General features: G+C 38.0%; 1 protein-coding gene across 1 annotated transcript in view; it reads right to left on the bottom strand.

Moving 5' to 3' along the window:
- TRABD2B (TraB domain containing 2B) overlaps positions 1–19,570 on the bottom strand; it is a 212,549-nt gene extending 192,979 nt beyond the window's left edge. Inside the window, 2 exon segments of the mRNA XM_029283451.1 lie at positions 16,981–17,541; positions 19,538–19,570. Of these exon segments, the coding sequence (XP_029139284.1) occupies positions 16,981–17,541; positions 19,538–19,570 (594 nt within the window).
- Positions 19,571–19,821: the final 251 nt, after the last annotated feature.

The following is a 19,821-nucleotide window of genomic DNA, read 5'->3' as shown; positions in this document are numbered from 1 at the left end:
CCTTTATCATATATTTGTGCATTGCTGTTTGCCGGTTTTCTTTTCCATTTCATCCTTACAGATGGTTAGCTAAATGATTTGACGCTGGTGATTCATCAGAGGCATGCCAAAAAGGTACAATTACATTGACTTTCCAGAGCAACTTTGAAGAACACAAATAGCTACAGGGGAACAAGATGAAAAATATTTGTTTCTTGAATTTCTTTACAGTAATGTTCTATGTTTCTGAGCTTCATTTCCTCTACACGTCCTTCCTTTGGATGAAATTCAAAATGGTGGCAAAGCATTAATAAACACTGATGCCCAGTTTAGACAAGCAGAATAAAGACATTATTTTAGGGAACACACAATCCACTTACTATAATAATTGATCATGGCTATCTTATCTCATCTGAGATCCACAACTGGATGCTATTCTGTACTTCAGAAAAGGGTACAGGTTAAGAAGGAGATCCATTCTTGTCTTTAAGTTGAATTTCTATGTAAGTTGGAACAAATGAACTGCCTATTACTAAAAAATGGCAGACAGCATTCTCCTTCCTTTCATGAACTGCTGAAAACCACTGAAAAGTCAGTATATGAAAAACGCACAACTTCACTGGTTCATGAAAACATTGTTCATCAGCTTGAGGAAGGTAAATGCCATCCACCAGTTTTAGTAATAGGCAACCCATTTATACAGAAGAGTTGTTCCTATGTTGGACATTCTTAACTGCCTTTAATACCTTTTTTAGGACTAAATAAAATACCACAAAAGAATGTAAGCTTTTAAATTTCAAGAACTGTTTACTGAGCAACAGACTGGAGGGAGGGAAGAAGGAAGAAGGAAGAAGGAAAAGGTTATGGTTGATTTCAAAGTCACATTTATATAAAGTTGATGGCAAAACTTATTAAGTATAGGTTGGCATTAATTTATTTGATTTATAGGGTCACCAACTCCAACAATGATACTCTAGTTGGTATACAGAAAAAAAAACAATAATCCCAAAAAAATAACCATACAACATTAAAAGGATTATCCAACATATACATGCAGGGTCCCATGTCAAACTATAGATCACATCATGACTGGCTGTAAGCTGAGAGCATATACCTGTCCAGTATCTGATTTTTTTTAATGTAAATGATGCTGCACTTTAATGGTTAGATGGCCTAGAACAGGGGTGTCAAACTCACGTCACGTGACTTTTTTGCAATTGCCAGCAGTGGGGTGGGCGCAGTTTTGCTATGATGCATCCGGCCCGTGGTCCGGCAGTTTGACACCTCTGGTCTAGACATTAGTATTTGAAGATAGACCTCTTTAACATTTATATTTTATTGTGTTTTACTTATCTAGGTGAAATGTTAATATATATTGCTAGTCCATGTATAATATTCTATACACTAACTAACTAAATAATAACTGTATATAATAAGTATACAATTATGTATAATACTCTATACAATAATCGTGTATACAATAACTAAACAATCCAAAAAGGACTCTGAGGAAAAAGTCTCCTAAAGCTTGCTATAAAGAAACAAGAAAGTAAAAAATAAAAAAATGCTGTCTTCTGTTTATTACTTTGAAGTGGAAGTCCCAATTTTAATATGAGCTAATCTTATTACTAGAACAGACTATCACTGGATCAGCATCTTGGTTGCCACATCTTCAAATACTTTATTTGCATTTATTTTTTTAAAAAATGAGACAGCTCTGCAAAACAAGAACAAACCACCATGTGCTAGACGATAAACACTACTAACACAAACATTACAACTGTTAAAAACGGGGCCTATTAAATCCTTTTGAATATCCCTGTCATTAGTTATGGCACTGGTTTCTGCCAAGCAGCTGTAGCATAAATAGATGGGAGGCAAGGAACACAGAGACAAGCTGTTTTGACATTTAAAAAGGAGGCAGCAAAAAGATGCTCCAAGGCGCAAGAAACATGACAAATGCAAACTGGCCCTATTTTATAGCAACAGCCAGTGTCAGCTGGTTTATAGTAATTCATTTTTAATCAGAAGTTATCAGCCACAGGGAAAACAGAAGTGTGAAAATTTACACTAAGTTCTGAATTTATACCAAGTTGTCTTTTATTCAAAATTGAAGGAAGCTACGGTATGGACACTCTTGAAGAAATCAAGTTTTAGTGTTATGGTTCTTATATTAATTAATTAATTAATTATTAATTTTCACATGCAGCACTTCCTGAACAAGAAGTGGAAGCATCAGATGTCACACTTGATGTCACAATTGTATTGGGTAATGCTAATTATATGGATCATTTTAATTCAGGCTTTCTTTGAGAGATGGAGACAGTCTTAATTTTATAATAATCTGGATAATCTAGAGTAGTGGTTCCCAACCTTTTCTATACCCCTTACCCCTAGAACACTTCTGATATATTCTCGCACCCCTTACAAAAGTTCAAAATGAATTTTGCATATACATTATAATTTTGAAACTTCTAAACCCAAGTTTTTGCACCCTCTGGAATATTGTCTCGCACCCCCAAGGGATGCAAGCACCCCTGGTTGGGAACCCCTGATCTAGAAGTACTAGATTACTTACTCCTATGAATGGAGTAAATATTGTTCTTCAAACACATAATTTTTTTTAGATCATTTGTGTGAAATAGCTGTAGAACTCACAAAGGTACAATGACTCTGGTTTATTTTGGAGAAATGGTGGAATTATGGACTTCTATTGTACGGTCAGCCATTAGTACATCTAAGGTTTCAAGTTCTGAACTTCTCCTTTGCCTTTCAATATATTATATTTGGAGAATTAAAATATCACCGATGATAGTTCCTCTTGCCTGTCATTTCCATCCAATTATGATAAGGGACGTTAACTGAGAAGAACTCAATTCAGTGGTGATAATATATATAGCTGTGCCAAGTAACAGCAACATCATGAAGAAAAAGCATGAGAAGCTGGAGAAGTACCAGGGAACAAGAGAGGATGTGGAAATAAAGGTCAGTCAGTGGTGGAAGGAACACTTGGTGCTGTTTAGGACACTTTCAATCCATTTTCAGACAAAAAGTAGATGAGAGTTATTCTCCAACCCCTTGGCCTGATTAATCATACATCACACACAGGATATCAATGTTACATTCAAAATTTAAAACAGTTCTTCAGTCTGTTAAGCTATAGACTATTTATGTTAGCAGCTAAGAGTTCTGTCCTTTAATATGTTGCTTAGTAAGCTTGTGCTAGATCAGTTGCCTACTACTTTCACTTAGAGAAAAAAAAATAAAGAGGAAAGTACAACAGTCACTAGCTTAATTCAGGGGCTTGGTTTCTTCTTCGGTGAACGCAAACTGTGGTGGACCCATTAGAGAGAGATGAAAAAGTAGGAAGATTATATTCAAATGTCTCAGCAGGAAACACACAGCCAATATGACAATAGTTAAGCTTTTCAAGATGAATCATTCTAACCTTTGGGAATGTGGGGAAAAAGATTCTCTAAACAATTCTAAAACAAAAAACAAAAAAACCAGACTATTACAAAATCAAGATAAACAACTTTCACCATCCACTACAAAGACTGAGACCAGACATCCAGAATTCTCTTTAAATAAGGGAAGCTACGGTAGCGATAAAACACAAAACAAGTCAGGAATACATGCAAGAAGCAGCAAGAAATAAGGAAGTCTTAGGAAGTTGTTACCTTGTTAAAGACCCAGACATTCAAAGACTAAGAATATAAGCCAGATTTGGAAGAATGAAAGAGGTGCCAGAAAGGGAGACAAGAAGTAGAGTCATGCTACCACCTGAAACAACAAGATTTCTCTTTTTTCCAGTTAACAATCTTAAGAGGCAATCATGTAGAGACTAAGCTTCCAAATGGAATCCTGGCACATTTTGACAAGTGAATACAAACAATTATACCTACTTATCATGAAGCCTGGAGGGAGCCAGGGAAGAATGGAGAGTCACAGTAAGATGTGTAACTTCCAAGGACTAAAAAACAGAAAGGTGTCCTGTATCAGACTATTATAGACATCTGTCTTGAATTCTGAATTTACTCCAGGTTTCTTCTAAATACAGAAAGAGATATGGCTCCTTCCATACCTTTGAAAACAGATTAAACTAAGCAGAAACAATGTTATCTAGGTCCCAGAGAATTCAATCTGATATTTGTTATCTAAAATGTTATCTAAAATAAAGGCAATATTAGATGAAGCATAGTAGCTCTCAGGATTAAACATCCATGAATGTCTCAATCTTTTCAATAGGCAGTTCTACAATTTGACCTTTTTGATTTTTATTCCAATTCCATTTAAAACACTATATTCAGTTCATCAATAACTTCAGTTTCTATAAGTTAATGAAGATATATTTAAAGTAAATTCTTTCATCTTCACTGTCTTGCTAACCTGTCCTACAAATGTCTCCTTGGTGGAATACAATTTGCTTTTTGCTTCATCTTATTAAAGTTACAGTATTTAGCTGCAGAAGAGACCTACAAAATCTTCCAGTAAGTGCAAAGCTGCAGTTTCTCCATTGATTCTCACTTTCCTCGTTCCCTTTGCTGACTTTGCATCCTTTGCATAGTGAAACCATTATATGAGCCTAATGTAAAATAAATATTCCTTCTCTATTCTCATGTTTCCACCTATACAGGCCAATGTCTGTGAAAAACATGAAAGGCAAATAAAATGTGCTTCATTGTAGAAAACAAACCAAGGACTATCAGTGTCCTTTGAGACTGTTCAAGTGCATAATACTAAGGTTTCTCAAAAAATAATCTCACCTTTCTTTTCCTGCTCTTTCTTTTCCCCTCTCTCTTCTCCAGTTCTCTTCTGTCCTGGCCTCCTAGTTCTTCCTATGTTTAAAGCTGCTTAATGTCACATTTTATGAAGTCTGTATCACCCTGTGTATTGTTATATTCCATCTTGAACCAAGGGCTGGCACTGCAACTGGTTATGCCTTACAAAAATAACAAAAATGCCATTTCCTACAAATTTCTAAAATGAATGCTGGAACAAATACATAAATATTAAAAAAAATGTAGGCAATCATGCTTTTTAGTGGATATCCCTCTAATGAGAAATGAAGTGCAGATTTTTCCAAAGAAAGTTTAGACTTTAGGACTGGTAAAAAGGATTGGGTGGGTTGGCTTCAGAAACTAAATAACTGAATATGCCTCTCCAGGAAAAAAATAATTATGACTTCTGGCAATAGAAAACTCTTTGAGAGGTCATAGTCTGCTGGTCTTACCCAGTTTCTCAACATATGGCAAAATGCAATTTTTTCCCCACAAGTGATGATATGCATGATTAGAATTGCATGAAGCTGCACTAAATGAGTGCCATTTGCACCTTTGCCTTGCAAATAATCCTTTTGATGATATTAATTAAATTTTCTCATTAGCCTCAGTTAGCATTTTCTATGTTCAAAGAAGATGGTATCTAAATCATTGGAATGATTAGAGATTCGTCAGCTGGAATATTGGCCTGAGAAAAAAATGACTGGTCTAGCAAGCTTTCAAAGAACTATGAAATGTAGTGTACACAAATAAAACATATACACAAATATTAAAAACCTGCATTTCTTAACAGAAATAGAAAGTAGATTATATATATTGTACTTAAATGTGCACATGCAAATGATATTGTTGTTTTAGAGTAAAAGGCATTGGGCCATTTCGATGATCCTAATGGTCACTAATCTGCACACAAGCACCAAAGCAGAGAAGCCACTGCCCAGATTTATATTATATATAGCCCAAGAGTGGTTTCTTTGGGAGGGGGGGGGGAGAAAAGGTGCACATGATTTTCCAGTAAACTTTATCAGCTGTAGGAAATTTCTGCCAAAGTTCATAATGTCAGTTAGGATCCAGGAAGAAATTTGTAATTCACACTCAAGAGAAACAAGGATATGAAGATAAGTACATCACATCTTGTATATGTAATGTGCACTATATTTATTTGATTATGTATTTAAGTAATTCCTTAAACTGTTTCCCATGTCAAAAACAAGTTCAGAGGGCAGAAATATCCATTAGGTTCTATCTCCTTTCTTCCCACCGCATTCAATAGCGGACTTTTTCTTCCTCTCTTTCTGTTCATTGAAATAAATGGTCCAGATACTTTTAGACTAAGAATATAGCTGAGATAATATCATTTTTTCATATAGGAATAGGCTGAATTAAACTCAGCTGACACAATAAACTTGCTATAATAATTTCAGATTATTTTTGGTGGTGGGTAATCATACCTTACCAATGATAGCAGAGACAATCATTTTTTCATAATATGTTTTATGAAGATTGAAAACGGCCTAGAGTCTTCTGGAGTCGGCAACCAGAATAAATTTAATACAATAAAATAAACAAATAAATGTACAGAGAGAAGGTATCCTACCTTTTCTAATATTAGCTCCACTCAGCTTTCACTCAAGTCCATTATTCATGATAGGAAAAGTAAGGAACAAAAAGCTATCTCTTAATATGTCTTGCACAAGAATTTTGATTTGGGTGCTTTCCAACCAAGGGAATGGGATTGGTTAGGTTAAAAGATTTGATGTGTTCAGAGATCTCTCATTTTGGCAAATATATTGCCAGATTTCCTGACTGTCCTGCCACTAGGCCAGGGGTAAGCAACCATGCTGGCTCAGGAATTCTGGGAGTTGAAGTCCACGAGTCATAAAAGAACCAAGGTTGCCTACCCCTGCACTAGGCAGACTGAAACAGTAGCTTCAGATGGGAAATCCTTGAATTACGACTAGTCGCTTGGCAGCCATTCAAAGTTACAACAGACTTTCTATATGGATTTGAAGTTTCAAAGTCTGTTGCCCCCAGACATGTGACTACATTTGGGGGCGTAACAATCACCCACTTTAGGGCTTTTCCAATATCCCACAGTCACATGACTGTTATTTATGAGGTTTTTGGGAAACCGGTGTTTACTTCTAGTTTCCAGCAAAAGATGCCTGTTTTGCTGGAAACTGGAGTTCGCTTAGCAGTTATGGTGTTCGCTTTATCATTGGCAGCATTCTCTTAATGATCACCAAAAAAGACATAGAATCAGGTGCAGTCATGTGATGACCCACTTTATGATCATTATAACTTACAACCAACCTTTTAAGTTCAATTACAGTTGTAAGTTGAAGACTACTTGAGTCATAGAAAGCAGCAGAAAGGAATTATATGAACTACTTGACTTGCCCTTTGCTCCTTTTCTGTCTTCCTCAACTGCAACAAAAGATGTGTTCTTGTAATTATTACTGAAATAAGATTCAGTTATTCAAGACTGACTAAGATGTTTTTGCCAAAAGGCAAAAGACAAGATGGTGTCCTTCATCCATTCCCCATATAAAATCCATCTCGTCCGGCAAATGAATTTTATTCCCAAAGTACTAAAAAAATGTTTTTTCCACCACATGTCTGCCATGTTCCCACAACTGCTATCTCAAGAGGTTGCCTCACCCTGCACATTATGAGGCCTGTCTTTGTAACTACCAGCTCGGGTAGATTTTTTTTATAAGTATAGGTAGTCCTCAACCACAATTGAGCCCAAAATTTCTGTTGCTAAGTGAAACATTTGTTAAGTGAGTTTGCCCCGCTTTTACGATCTTTCTTGCCACAGTTGTTAAGTGAATCACTGCAGTTGTTCAATTAGTCCAGCTGTTGTTAAGTGAATCTAGCCTCTCCATTGATTTTGCTTGTCAGAAAGTCACAAAAGGTGATCACATGACCCTGGGACACTGCAACTGTCAGAAATATGATTTTGATCACATGACCATAGGCATGCTGCAACAGTTGTAAGTGTGAAAACTGTCATAAACAGTGGTGGGATTCAGCCGGTTCGCACCACTTTGACAGAACCGGTAGCTAATTTTTTGTTGCCCAGGCCCAAAATGGACTTCCGGAAGCAATATCCACATAGTGTACAGGTTATTCACATATTTGAATCCCACCACTGGTCAAAAGTCACTTTTCTCTGTGCTGTGGAATGGCCACTAAATGAACTGCTGTAAGTCGAGCATCACCTGTAGAAAAGGAACGAAGATGCTTTTGTCTCCTATTTCTGATGTGGCAAAAAGTATCTTGGGCTAGTTCTGCTTGTTCCTTACATATATGCACGTGGTTTTCCTGTACACATCAATTCAATTCATCTTTTGCACGACATGCGAAACACCAGAAATGAGCACATCTAAGGGCGCCTGCAGCCTTTTGCAGAAAGACTACCGTTTCCTAGCCTTCATCAGGCACACTTGCAAATATGTTCCATGAAATCAGTGGTCCCAGTCTTAGCTCTGCTCCACAGAAACCTTTTGCCGGTAAGGTCTTTTGTCAAACTTTTTTGAAAGGGATAAGGAGAGGGAAAGAAAAGAAAGGAAGCCAAAGGGCAGATCAAAATATGGTCTATGTGTGTCTATGAATGTTTCCTGCTGCTCAGAGACTCAGCACAATGGGCCACCCATCAGCCTTTCATTAAATAGCACTTGCAGCCTCTGAAATCCTATCAATAGAGTAATCAGAGCTGCCGTGCCTCTGGGTCTGATAGAACAGCAGGAGCTGAGCCATGGAGACTGACACAGTTAACAAAGTCACCCTTGCCACTTAATGCCAGGGAAAGAGGCAGAAAGGAAAGGCAACAATGTTTATTTGTCTATCTAAGAGTTAAGAGAGGAGGAAGGAGACGGGGTTTAAGTGTGAATTCTGGCAGGGCCTAGACAGGATACTTCTTTACCTCTGGGTCTGATCTAATCCACTGCACTTTGCTGTGGCTAGCATAATGCAATCTAGATAATCAAATTCATGACTTAAACATAATAATAAAGAAAGACTAGGTAGGGTCCCTTTGTTTTGCCTCATTCAGTCCATCAGAGTTCTTTCTCTCTGAAGGGGAAAGAAATGTGTTCCCCATGGAGAGACATTCAATGAGCAGATTTAAAAATCAAGATGCTAATGTCAAACCCTCTGCAAGACAACTGTTCATTTTGAAAAATGCAGCAACTGGGTAAAAGGCTTAGAATCCCAACTGCAAGAGGATTAAGGATGCCTACAAAGAGCCAGTGATAGGAGATGAAAGTAAGAGGCAAAACGAAAATCAGACAGGGATAAAATAAGCTAAAGGCAAAGAACTTTTGCCTTTAGCTTATTTCAAAGGTTAAACAAAGCTCCTGGGTTCGTTGAGCCATAGATTAGCATGACGTATTGAAGCTGGTGGAGGGATCCAAGGTTTCCCAAAGTTAAGGCTATCATACAAAATGTAGCAAGAGAAAGACAGAAGTTGTGAGTGATCATTACTCAGAGGTATAAAGAAATATTCTGGCATCCCAGCTAAAAAAGTTGATGCAAGATATCAAACCAGAAATAGAGAAGTTAGAGAAGACAATTAAAGGACAAACGTGACTAGTAAGGATCGATCGCACTTGTGAGATGGGTGACTGTGCAGATTTGTTAAATATATAAAAATCTCCCAAGACTATTGCTGCACAACATTTTCTTTTCTTCCTATTATTTTTAAAAGAACATTTTACAGAAAGAGGCAACTAGACATGGGACATGTATGCACCTAATTAGAAGCAGATGACACTTCTGGGGTTATCATTTTTACCTGTATATGTTCCCAAATTTGCTTAAGATCCCATAATCCTGTCAAGGCTGTGGTTTTCCCAATTAAAACAGAAGGCTGAAAAAGCTAGACCATCAGAATAATTGAAGAAAAAATAATGCTTTGAATATGATGTTGAAGAAAATGGTTGGTAATACTACCAGAATTACACAGCACCCAATGTTAGTTAAAGTAAAGTCATACTGATAATGAAACTAAGCTTAGCTATTTTGGGTGCAAAATACAAAAATGAGAATACATAGGGGAGATCCTGCTCCTTGGAAAAACTAAAGGCAATTGAAATAGACTCACAATGAACAATTTGGCTAAGTACTATCTTTGATGATCCAAACTGTAGTTTAAATGAAATCAAACAAGCAATTATTGACAGACCAAATGGTGAAGTGATATTCCACAGGTCACTAATACTGTAGACAGAAGTGACAGAACAAATGAAAAATAATATTGTGAAATTGGGCATGCTCAGAATATGTAATGCTAGGTATAAATCCTAAGTCTTAAATACAGTAGATCTTCCCCTATCTTCCACACATTAAACAAATAACAAAATGGGAAACAATCCTAAATTATGAAAAAGAGAGCAAAGATAAATACTAACTGGGCTTCTATCTGAGTATGAACAAGGATGCCCACAGGAGACAATTAAGTTCTTTATTGAAAAGGACATATTTATGCTCCTATATAGTAGACTGTATGTATTTTTGCCAAAAAAAATTGTTTTCCTACTTGAAAATAGAGCACAGATATCAGGGAAGGGAAATATTTATTTCCTATTCTCTTCCAATCCTTTCTTTTCCTTCCCTTCTTTCCCTCCCTCCCCCCCCAAACAAAAGCCACTAGAACAGTGGTTCTCAACCTTTTTAATGCCGCGACCCCAACTGGTCGTAAGTCGAGGACTAAACCAGTCGTAAGTCGAGGACTAAACCGGTCGTAAGTCGAGGACTACCCAACCGGTCGTAAGTCGAGGACTTTCCCTGCCCGGGAGTGCCGCGCATGTGTGGTTCCGTCCCCTGCGCCAGCCGAGGCGTAGTTGGCAAGCGGCAGAGATGGAGCAGGCCGACCACCAGCTGGCCCAGCCCAAGGGAGGTAAGGCATCCGCCGGAAAAGGGGAAAAAATGGCGGACAAAAAAAATGGCGGATAAAAAAAATGGCCGACAGCCTTGCTTGGCGACCCCCATGAAATGGTCGATCGACCCCAAATGGGGTCCCGACCCACAGGTTGAGAACCACTGCACTAGAAGATCTCTCGCAGAAGGAATAGCTGCTTTAAAGAAAGTCCTGCCTTTCCAGTACCCACAAAGAAGAAACATTTGCACCCTGCATGCATTCAGAGCTGCTTAGTAATAGGGAAAATAATAAAAGAAGGAAAACAATCTGTCCAATAATGCATTATGCCTGCAAGTCACCTGTATCATGTTTGTTTGGACATTTTGTGATCACTCTGAAAAATGGACTTAAAGTATTACATGCAGCCAGATTTACAAAGAGCAGTTCTCCATTTGAGAAGCTGAACAGTCACGTCCCATTTGAAGGAAAAGAGTCATTGAAAGCGTTGACATCAACAGTGGAAACACAAATAGTATTGAGCATGTACATAGAACGCCTAGTCACACTCTCATACTAATGGAAGACAGATGTCATTTTTATTCACATAATTACCATAGATTTTAAATTAGTATCTGTGTATTTACATTTGTTTCTGCAAATTTAATATAAATCTTTGTTCATCCCTGCCAATGCCTGGGCTGTATCAATGTCTGTCTTAAAATTAAATCAACCCACAGTATCGATATTCACTCTTATTGGTCATTATTTGATGTTAAATAAAAAGCCATCTATGTAAATTTGTTATAGTATCTTTATTTTATTTTATTTATTTACATTTATTAGCCACCCAACTCCAATGGACTTCAGTGTTCCATGTTCCAAAGCAAACCCATACATTCAAGGTTATTTTGAAACTGCAAAGACTTAATCTGAAGTTTCCTCCATCCATAGTCACCTTTCAACTGAACGACTGCAACTTATTGTATGTGGGTCTGCCCTTGAAGACCATGCAGAAGCTTCAGTTGGTCTAGCAGCACTGGGACAGGTAGTTATGGGACCCACTTGTTTTGCCCATGTAACAGCACTCCTCCATGAGCTGCACCAGATTCCAATAGCTTCTGGGTCCAATTCAAGGTGCTGGTTGATCTGAGTTGATTTGTTCCTCCGCAATAATAAAATACCCTCACATCATGCTTGACTCCTTATGACTGCATGAACAGTTTTCTACATGAACATAGTTTTCTCATTATTAAAGAGTTTTTTTTATCACCGTCTTCTGAATTGTTTGTTTGTTAGCTTCTAAACAGACAAAAATCCTCTATAACACCAGCCTCTCTAGATTCTTAGCTATGGTTCCCAACTTCCATTGCAAACAATCCTGAGAATTATTTTCTCCTAGCAAATATGTCCATGTGATATATATTTGTCTGCATATATGAAATATTGAACAAAGGCCATGCTCTAAAAAGAAGGCAGAGCCAAAGCAAAATGGATAAATAAATGTATATTAATTGCTAATAAAACAAAGCAATTCAATTGTAAAGTAAAATTGATGCCCATGTACGTATTCATGTACAAACCATTCTGCCACACATACGTTTCTGACTCTTGCATACACAGACAAACAACGCAGACTCATGCACACTGAAAGATTGCCGAAATCTAGACCCAGTCAGGAAGCATAAACCAATTCAAGCTTATTTTGTAATAAATCCCCTTAATTCCAATGGGACTTGAATAGGATCTTGTTAAAATTCTCCCTTGAGCTGAGTAGACTATGTCCATATTATATTCTTGGCAGCAACATTGAGAGCTTTTGCTGCTGGTGTGTTTTTGGCTGAGGAAAGATGTTCTTCCATATAAACCAGAGAAAATTAGAGAAAAGATCCTTGGGATGCCGCATTATTGTTTTTTCTGTTTGCTGCACAAAGGATACAATTCAGTTGGGTCTTTTAGGAAAGCAAACCAAAGAATGTTTACAACAAAGTCCCTCTGGGTTCAGATCAGTACACTGACTAAGACATTAGATTAAGGAAGAACTTAATGATGTAAAAGAATTTATTTTGAAAATGCAATTTTCTGTTCAGAATATGTTGTCTGGTGTGTGGTATATTTGGTTTTGGCTTAACGCAGGAACTCAGCCATTAAGCGTGTAAATCATGGTTTATGTCTTAGCATAAGTGAATTAGGCCACTATGGCTTGTTAAAATTTTACCATAATCTCTGAATCATAATTTTATATACCCTCTTCAAATGCTAATGAAGGTTCTGAAAAATTGAGCTTTCTTCCTTTGAAACATCTTCAGATTGTTCCAGAAGGATAAGAATTCAGCATTGGATACACTAATATTTTGTAGTATACCTTTAGTATTTTTGTAGTGTACAGTAATATAAAGATGGGAAAGGAGTAAAAAAGCTAAGTACTTTTAGGAAAAAGAGCAAACTGTTTGTTTCCCTCTTAGAAATTCTTGAAAGCAGACGCCTAAGAACATTTCACTACAGCATGTCTTCTGGGACTTTGTTTCCAAATTTTGTAAGTTACACATATTGCAATTAAAGTAATGCTGAAAGCAGGTTAAAAAGAGCCCTACTGATGCTCAAAACAGATTCAATGTTATAAATGATCACAGATGTTGTTCCCATCAGGCTAGACATACCACTGGAAAACAAATTCTGGTCAATTTCTAATTTCCACCATTAATACCACTAATTATAGGTTTCTTAGAAAAAGGCCCGAGATTCAGGATTTAGAGAGGAAATCTTGTTCATCATAATCTACTCCTTTCAATTAAGGCCATAACAGTAAAACCAACAGCAGAATTGCTCGACCAAATGATAACATTACAAATTGCTCCTTTTAAACAATTTGCCAGCTGTGAAGGCCAGCCAACTAGCTCTTAGAATGCAATAGAAAATGATAGAAGAGACCTAGCATTTTGGCTACCTTTTATTTTTCTTCTTCTATTGCTGTCATCAAGGCAGTCTTGGTTTTTTTTAATGTATCTTTCAGATGCCCATTTACACATTAATTCTGCTACCATGTCAATTTTATTTCATAAAGTACTTACATAAAAATAAAAGCATAGCAGCTACCTTGAGATTATCTGGTATCTATCAAGATATCTTTAAATCTAAGAGACAAGGGTTTCTAAATGACCGTAATTGTTCAACTATCCCAAATCAATGAGTCTGGAAGTAATGGATTTATAAAACCAAAGCCGTCTTTGAGTATTTAATCTTTTTTCCCCCTTTATTATGCTAAAAAATCTACTAAGAAAAGTAAAGGAATAAATGATGTGTAGAGTTAAAATCAGACTCTCGGGGAGAAGAAATCTAAACCAGCATTAGTTCTCATCCTGAGAGATTAAAAGGATAGTTCATGCTTAGATCCACAAAAATATGTTATGCAGTTCAGATTTGAAAAACTTCCCACTGTACATTTTATGAAGGACTTTAAAAAGATTTAAGTACTATTTGACCTGATAAAGCAGGGGTTCCCAACCAGGGGTGCGAGATGATATTCCAGCGAGTGCAAAAACTTGGGTTTTCAAAATTATAGTGTATATGCAAAATTCGTGGCCATTATTTTGAACTTTTGTAAGGGGTGCAAGAATATATATAGCAGAAGCGTTTTAGGGGTGTGGGGTATAGAAAAAGTTGGGAGCCGCTGTGATAGAGACTCCAGCATCATAAGCAGCATAGTGTATCTCTGCTAATTATTGCGAACTTGATTTCAAGTACTGCAGTCTGCATTTAAAATAGGAATCTGAAAATTGACTCTTCAATGAAACTGTCATAAATATTTTGTTCACTTTGCAATAAGTAGGCTGAAGAATATCGATTCATTATTTGGTACTGATTGATTGGATTTCTTCTAGCCATTTTTAAAAAGTTTTTTTTATAAATGGAACTAATATTTTGCCACAGATAATCACTGCATACATACAATCAAATTGACCAACAGAGATTTTTAATTCCATTAACATCCTTCAAATCCTGAAAATATTTATTCTGCAGTGCCAATATTAATAAAGTAAAACTGCTGTTGAAATAACAAAGCCTATTTTAAATCTTTGCATAAATCCATTTTATTGTAATTCCAGAACAGCAAAAAAAATTATTTGAATTCCAGATATAAAAATGCATTTGCTTAGAAGAGGATCTTTGGGATTAGATGGCAAAAATCTACATCATTAGATGGCAGCCCAACTAACAATTCATAAGGGAGAAGACAAAAATCTATTAATATTCTCTCAATGCATTGTTATAACCAATTGATAAAAAAAATGTGCTTGGAGTTAAATCCCTCACTTGAAAAGGGGATTCCTAATAGGTCTTTTAATCCAAGATTGAAAATTTGTGGTCTTTCATGCTTTCAACTTCTATGACATCAACAATATGGTCAAAGGGTAGAAAAGATGGGAATCAAGCAAATCACATCCCTCCTTGTTATCAACAAACTAGAGACAAACCACTCCAGTCGAGCAACATCCAAAGGGCACAAATTCCCTACCTCTCCTTTAAACAGGTGTTAGATAATTATAACATTTTCTAAGCAAAAAAGCTGATTGTTTTCACACAGGCTCTATCAAAATTTCACACAGGCTCTATCAAAAAACTGTATCAAAATTGAAACTATTTGGACAAACAAAGAACCACAAGAGAAATCTGTTAGCATGTTTTTCCCATTTTATTTCAACCCTGCCATCTATTTTTTGGCAGGATGATCAACTAATTACATATTTTTACAGGTGATCTTTGGGAGAGGCTTAATGGAAAACAGTACTCCATTCAAAATCTCACAATGTACTCTTCAGAGAAGCACATAAAGCCCATTACCTAAATCAAAAGACAGACCAAGATTGTGAGCACAATGGGTGTCTAATGCAGATCCTTTTGCTGTAAACAAAGAGCAGCTGTAATTTTACAATCCATATTTTAATGCCATAAACACACATACATGCCACACAAAAAATGAGTTAACAACATAGCAGTTACTATAAACAATATTATCACACACACACACTGACTAGAGATTGGGTATAAGGGAACACAACCCTTAAGAATGCTCTAAATAATGTATTTCTTTTGACTCATATATACTGTGGTACACTCATATACTGTACAGCTAACATCTACATTTAGAAATAGAAAACAAGTCTATATCAGCCTTCTTCGGTAGAGCATTTAAGGCCTTTCCAAATACAATTAGAAACTCCATTCTTTCAGGAGCACTGAAAGCATTTTATATAACTATAAAAACAGCAAATATCCTGTATTGCAGATCCACTCCTGTCTGTATGTTCTTGGAAGGAAGCCCTTCTGAATTCAACAGAGCTTACTGCTTAATAGATGTATATAGGATTGCACTGTATTACATATGCTCTTATTCCATACATCCCTTTAAAACAAGTACTGGGGTAACTGTGAGACCATGTGGGTCTAACAGCAACCAAAGAAAGGGTCAGATGTTTTACACACAACAGTGGGAAGCAATCTACTTCTGGATCCAAATGAGCTTGACAAAATATAAAAGAGAGAGCATCTGTCTTTCCACAGAATGCATGGGGTGGTGAGGAGCTTTCTATCTTGGCAATGAGCACATCCAGGCCAAATGGTTGTATTTTCCATTCCTCTGCATGTCATTAACATGTATAGTGACATAATCTCACACAATTTTCTGTGGCTGTGACACAATAATCCTGACCTCCAAGATACCAATAACAATGCTTGTTTAAAGATCCTAGAAAGAGCTAGCCACCTATCTACTTTCTTTATGTGTGTGTGTGTGTGTGTGTGTGTCATATATTACATATATATCTAACATTCTTTTTCAGTGTATAAGGAAATCAAAACAAAAGCATCATTGCAGCATTGATGTTTTTCCAACTACACCCAACTTCCAGATGCTCCTCAAGGTTATCTTCAAAAAACAGAGTTTTCATATTTATCCATACATGCAAATTATAGAAGAAATCACACTGTGGTTCTATCCTAAACACACATGTCATTCTTGTTTAGAAAAGATATGAGTGCCAAGGAGGCTTTAAATCTGATTCCTACATTGTGCACGTATTCAGCGTTAACCTCATGTTTTAGCACTAGGACTCTATGTGGTAACATTATTGTAGTTATCATATTACCTAAAGAGGAAAAACAATGATCTGTACTGCCATAAATCTAGATTACATAGAAATATTTCACGAAAGTTCATTGAAGAATATAAACCTAGAATGCAGTAGCCTCTGGGACCAATTCCTTCTGCAGTTTCTGCCTGTCCCAAACTAATGCCAGCTCATTTGAAAGGAAAGACACTCTCTGGAAAATTAAAAGATCTAGACACACCCCCCCCCTTACCTGGGAGAAGTTCAGCCCATTCAGAGGGTGACATTGCTCTTCTACTCTCTCCACAGCTCCTGTGCCTTTCTTCATCCTTTCAGCCTCTTGAGCCAGGTAGAGGTCCAGCACCGGCACTCCCCGGGAACGGATGTCTGTCTCAGTCAAGGAATTGACCATCAGCATCACCCAAACAGGTCTTTTGCGTTCCCAGTTTCCAGCAATGGCATTGAAAAGGTAATCAGCGTAAAGGCCTTTGCCCCTTTGATCCGGACTCATCCAGTGAGGCAGCATCAATCTGACATACTCAAGATGGCGTTTGAGGCGATGGTAAAGATCCTGGGGAAGCACATTCTGCAAATTCTCTCCATGAGGAAGCAACTGACAGTTGGCCAGGCCTGATATTGTGGAAGGGTTTGTGAGATCCAATTCGAAGTACACATTGGAGCTGGCTTGAAAAGCGGCTTTGGAGTTCTCGGGAACAAAATCCCACACCCGTGTATAAGGCACATGGATGGTGCCAAATAAGTAGGCGGGAGGATCTCTCCGGATTGTCCAGAGGAAAGAGTTCAGGTCTCTTTGCTAAGCAAAAGAAATCAGAAAGGAAACTAATCAGCATTAGGGACAGTGCTGTGATCAAGATATTTAAGGCCAACAAATATGTGGGGGGGAATAGTCAATGACGCAGAAAGGAAATGCAGGTCTACACTGTGGTTGTCACCTAATCTGTAATAAGTTTGCAAAAATGTTTGAAGGCTATTGTTTCACATAATAACCTCTCTGATACTAACTTAAACAGATATTGAAGTGCACATACATAGAACAATTCTACTGAATTCAATAAACATGATTCTAACAACTGCAGAGAAAGATACAGAGTTAGGTCACTTCACTGACATATTATGCCTTAACACTTAAGTGACTGTCCTTTGAGGTGAAAAGAGCTATAACAACAGAATAGGTTATTGTTCTTGGTGCTCGCTGAGCTTGCCCTGATGATGTTACCTAGTTTGGGTAATGAAACATCTGCAAGAAAACAACCAAGCTCAGAGAGCACCAAGGACCCCTCATTTCAACCCTGAGCCACAAATATTTTCCTTTATAGGTTACTGTACTTGTATGGAACCACAGAAATACATTAATACAAGCAAGAATTTGTTCATTGTTACATATGTACATTTTGGACAGAACATACACATTAGACACATATATAAAGCTGCACTCAGTGGTACAAGTTTGTTGTCTTTAATTATCCAAGCAGGCACCATCCTTAAGATCAGCTATTGGATCATTTATTGTTGTATTTGATCAGGCCAGAAATATATACTTAAGAGATACCTTGTAATATTTTTTTTAATCCAATCTGCCTGGGCTCACTATGCAGAGAAATTCTGTAAATCCTTAACCAATTGTCCTAGAGAGCCATAATTTGTCAGTAATACATACTAATTTTATGCCACCTGTAATCCTGTCAGAAGCTAGTCTTTTGATCCTAAATTGGAAGCAAGTGTGTAATTCCACTGGCTTTCATATGACCTTAAGCAGCAGATGATGCAGGTAATCCACAATGCTTCTAAAGGTCACGACAATTTTCAACACAATCCATTCACATGAGATTTTGCACCGAGATGCCCCATTTCCTCCAGGATCTCAAAACATGGTTATCTACCTCTCCAGCCTAGCCTAAATGCACCTCTGGGGTAGCTTAAGCTGAGGGACTACAGTACAGGTGGCCCAAATCTTCTAATGAAGGACATTGCTGGGTGAAGACAGGTCCTAGTTTGGCACTATAACTTATTTAAAAGAGCTGCAGTTTCAGAACAGTGAATAGGTGGTATTATGCGGTAAATGATGCTACATTTATTTTACTAAACTATACATCGCCTGTGAAAACCCTGTTTAAATAAAAACAAATTACGACTTTTATGGAAAAGTTGACCGAAGGACCCTAAGAGTTATTAGCTTTGCTTCTGCTGAATAAGAGAAGCCGCACACATATATATATAATCTACTATATTAGCTACAGTATCTGGGGATAGCCTAAACTTTTTCAGAAGATGCCTGAAAAAAGATGGGAAAGGTTCCAGGGCTTGGCAAGCAGCGGCAGTTAGCTATCTGGTGCTAAAAATCTACGACTTGACTACAGGATTGCTACCGTTTACCGGTTGAGCAGCCCTGTGTGCTCGATGCTATATATATATATATATAAGGGGCAGAAGCGGAAGTCCGTCTTCTTGTCAAGTTGACCATTTACGTTCACTCTTTCCAGCCTTCTCGGGCCAACGGCAGCGCTCTCCAAAGAGCCCAGCCAGGCCACCTGAGACGGGATGCTGGAGATGCCAGCGCGGCCAGGACCACCACCCAGACCTTAAGGGCCCAACCGCAAGGCCAAGCTTTGGGGCTCCTGGGAAGGAAGCGCCTGGCTGACGAGGTGCTCTTCGGGGATCATCCCAGGAGATCCCAAGAGATTTCCGCACGTGGCGCTGCCCAAGAGGATCTACTTGCTTGGAATCCCCGCCACCCACACCTCCTCCACCGCGTGCGCCTCTCCTCTCTCTCCCTCCCTCGCCCAGCTCACCGATCGGGGCAGCTCACATCGCCTTGGGTCCATTGGCTGCCGCCTCCTGGGCTCGGGTCGAGCCGTCGCCGGCTGGGCCCCCCCGAGCACAGCAAGGCATAGCAGCGCCAGGTGGAGCTGCATCCTCTTCCTCCCCGGGGACCCGCTTTGCCGGCTGCCTTTAAAAGTAACTCTTCGCCGGTCGGATTGCCTCGGGTGTCTCGATCCCAGCCGGCTAAAGTCCCGTCCGCATCTGACAAGTGCAAAAAAGCGAGAGTTCGCATCCGCTGCCCTGGTTGGCGGGA

Source organism: Protobothrops mucrosquamatus, unplaced genomic scaffold (genome assembly GCF_001527695.2).
Source record: "Protobothrops mucrosquamatus isolate PMUCROS unplaced genomic scaffold, P.Mucros_1.0 scaffold95, whole genome shotgun sequence".
NCBI classification, from domain to species: Eukaryota; Metazoa; Chordata; class Lepidosauria; order Squamata; family Viperidae; genus Protobothrops; species Protobothrops mucrosquamatus.
This window is presented reverse-complemented; position numbering and strand designations above follow the sequence as displayed.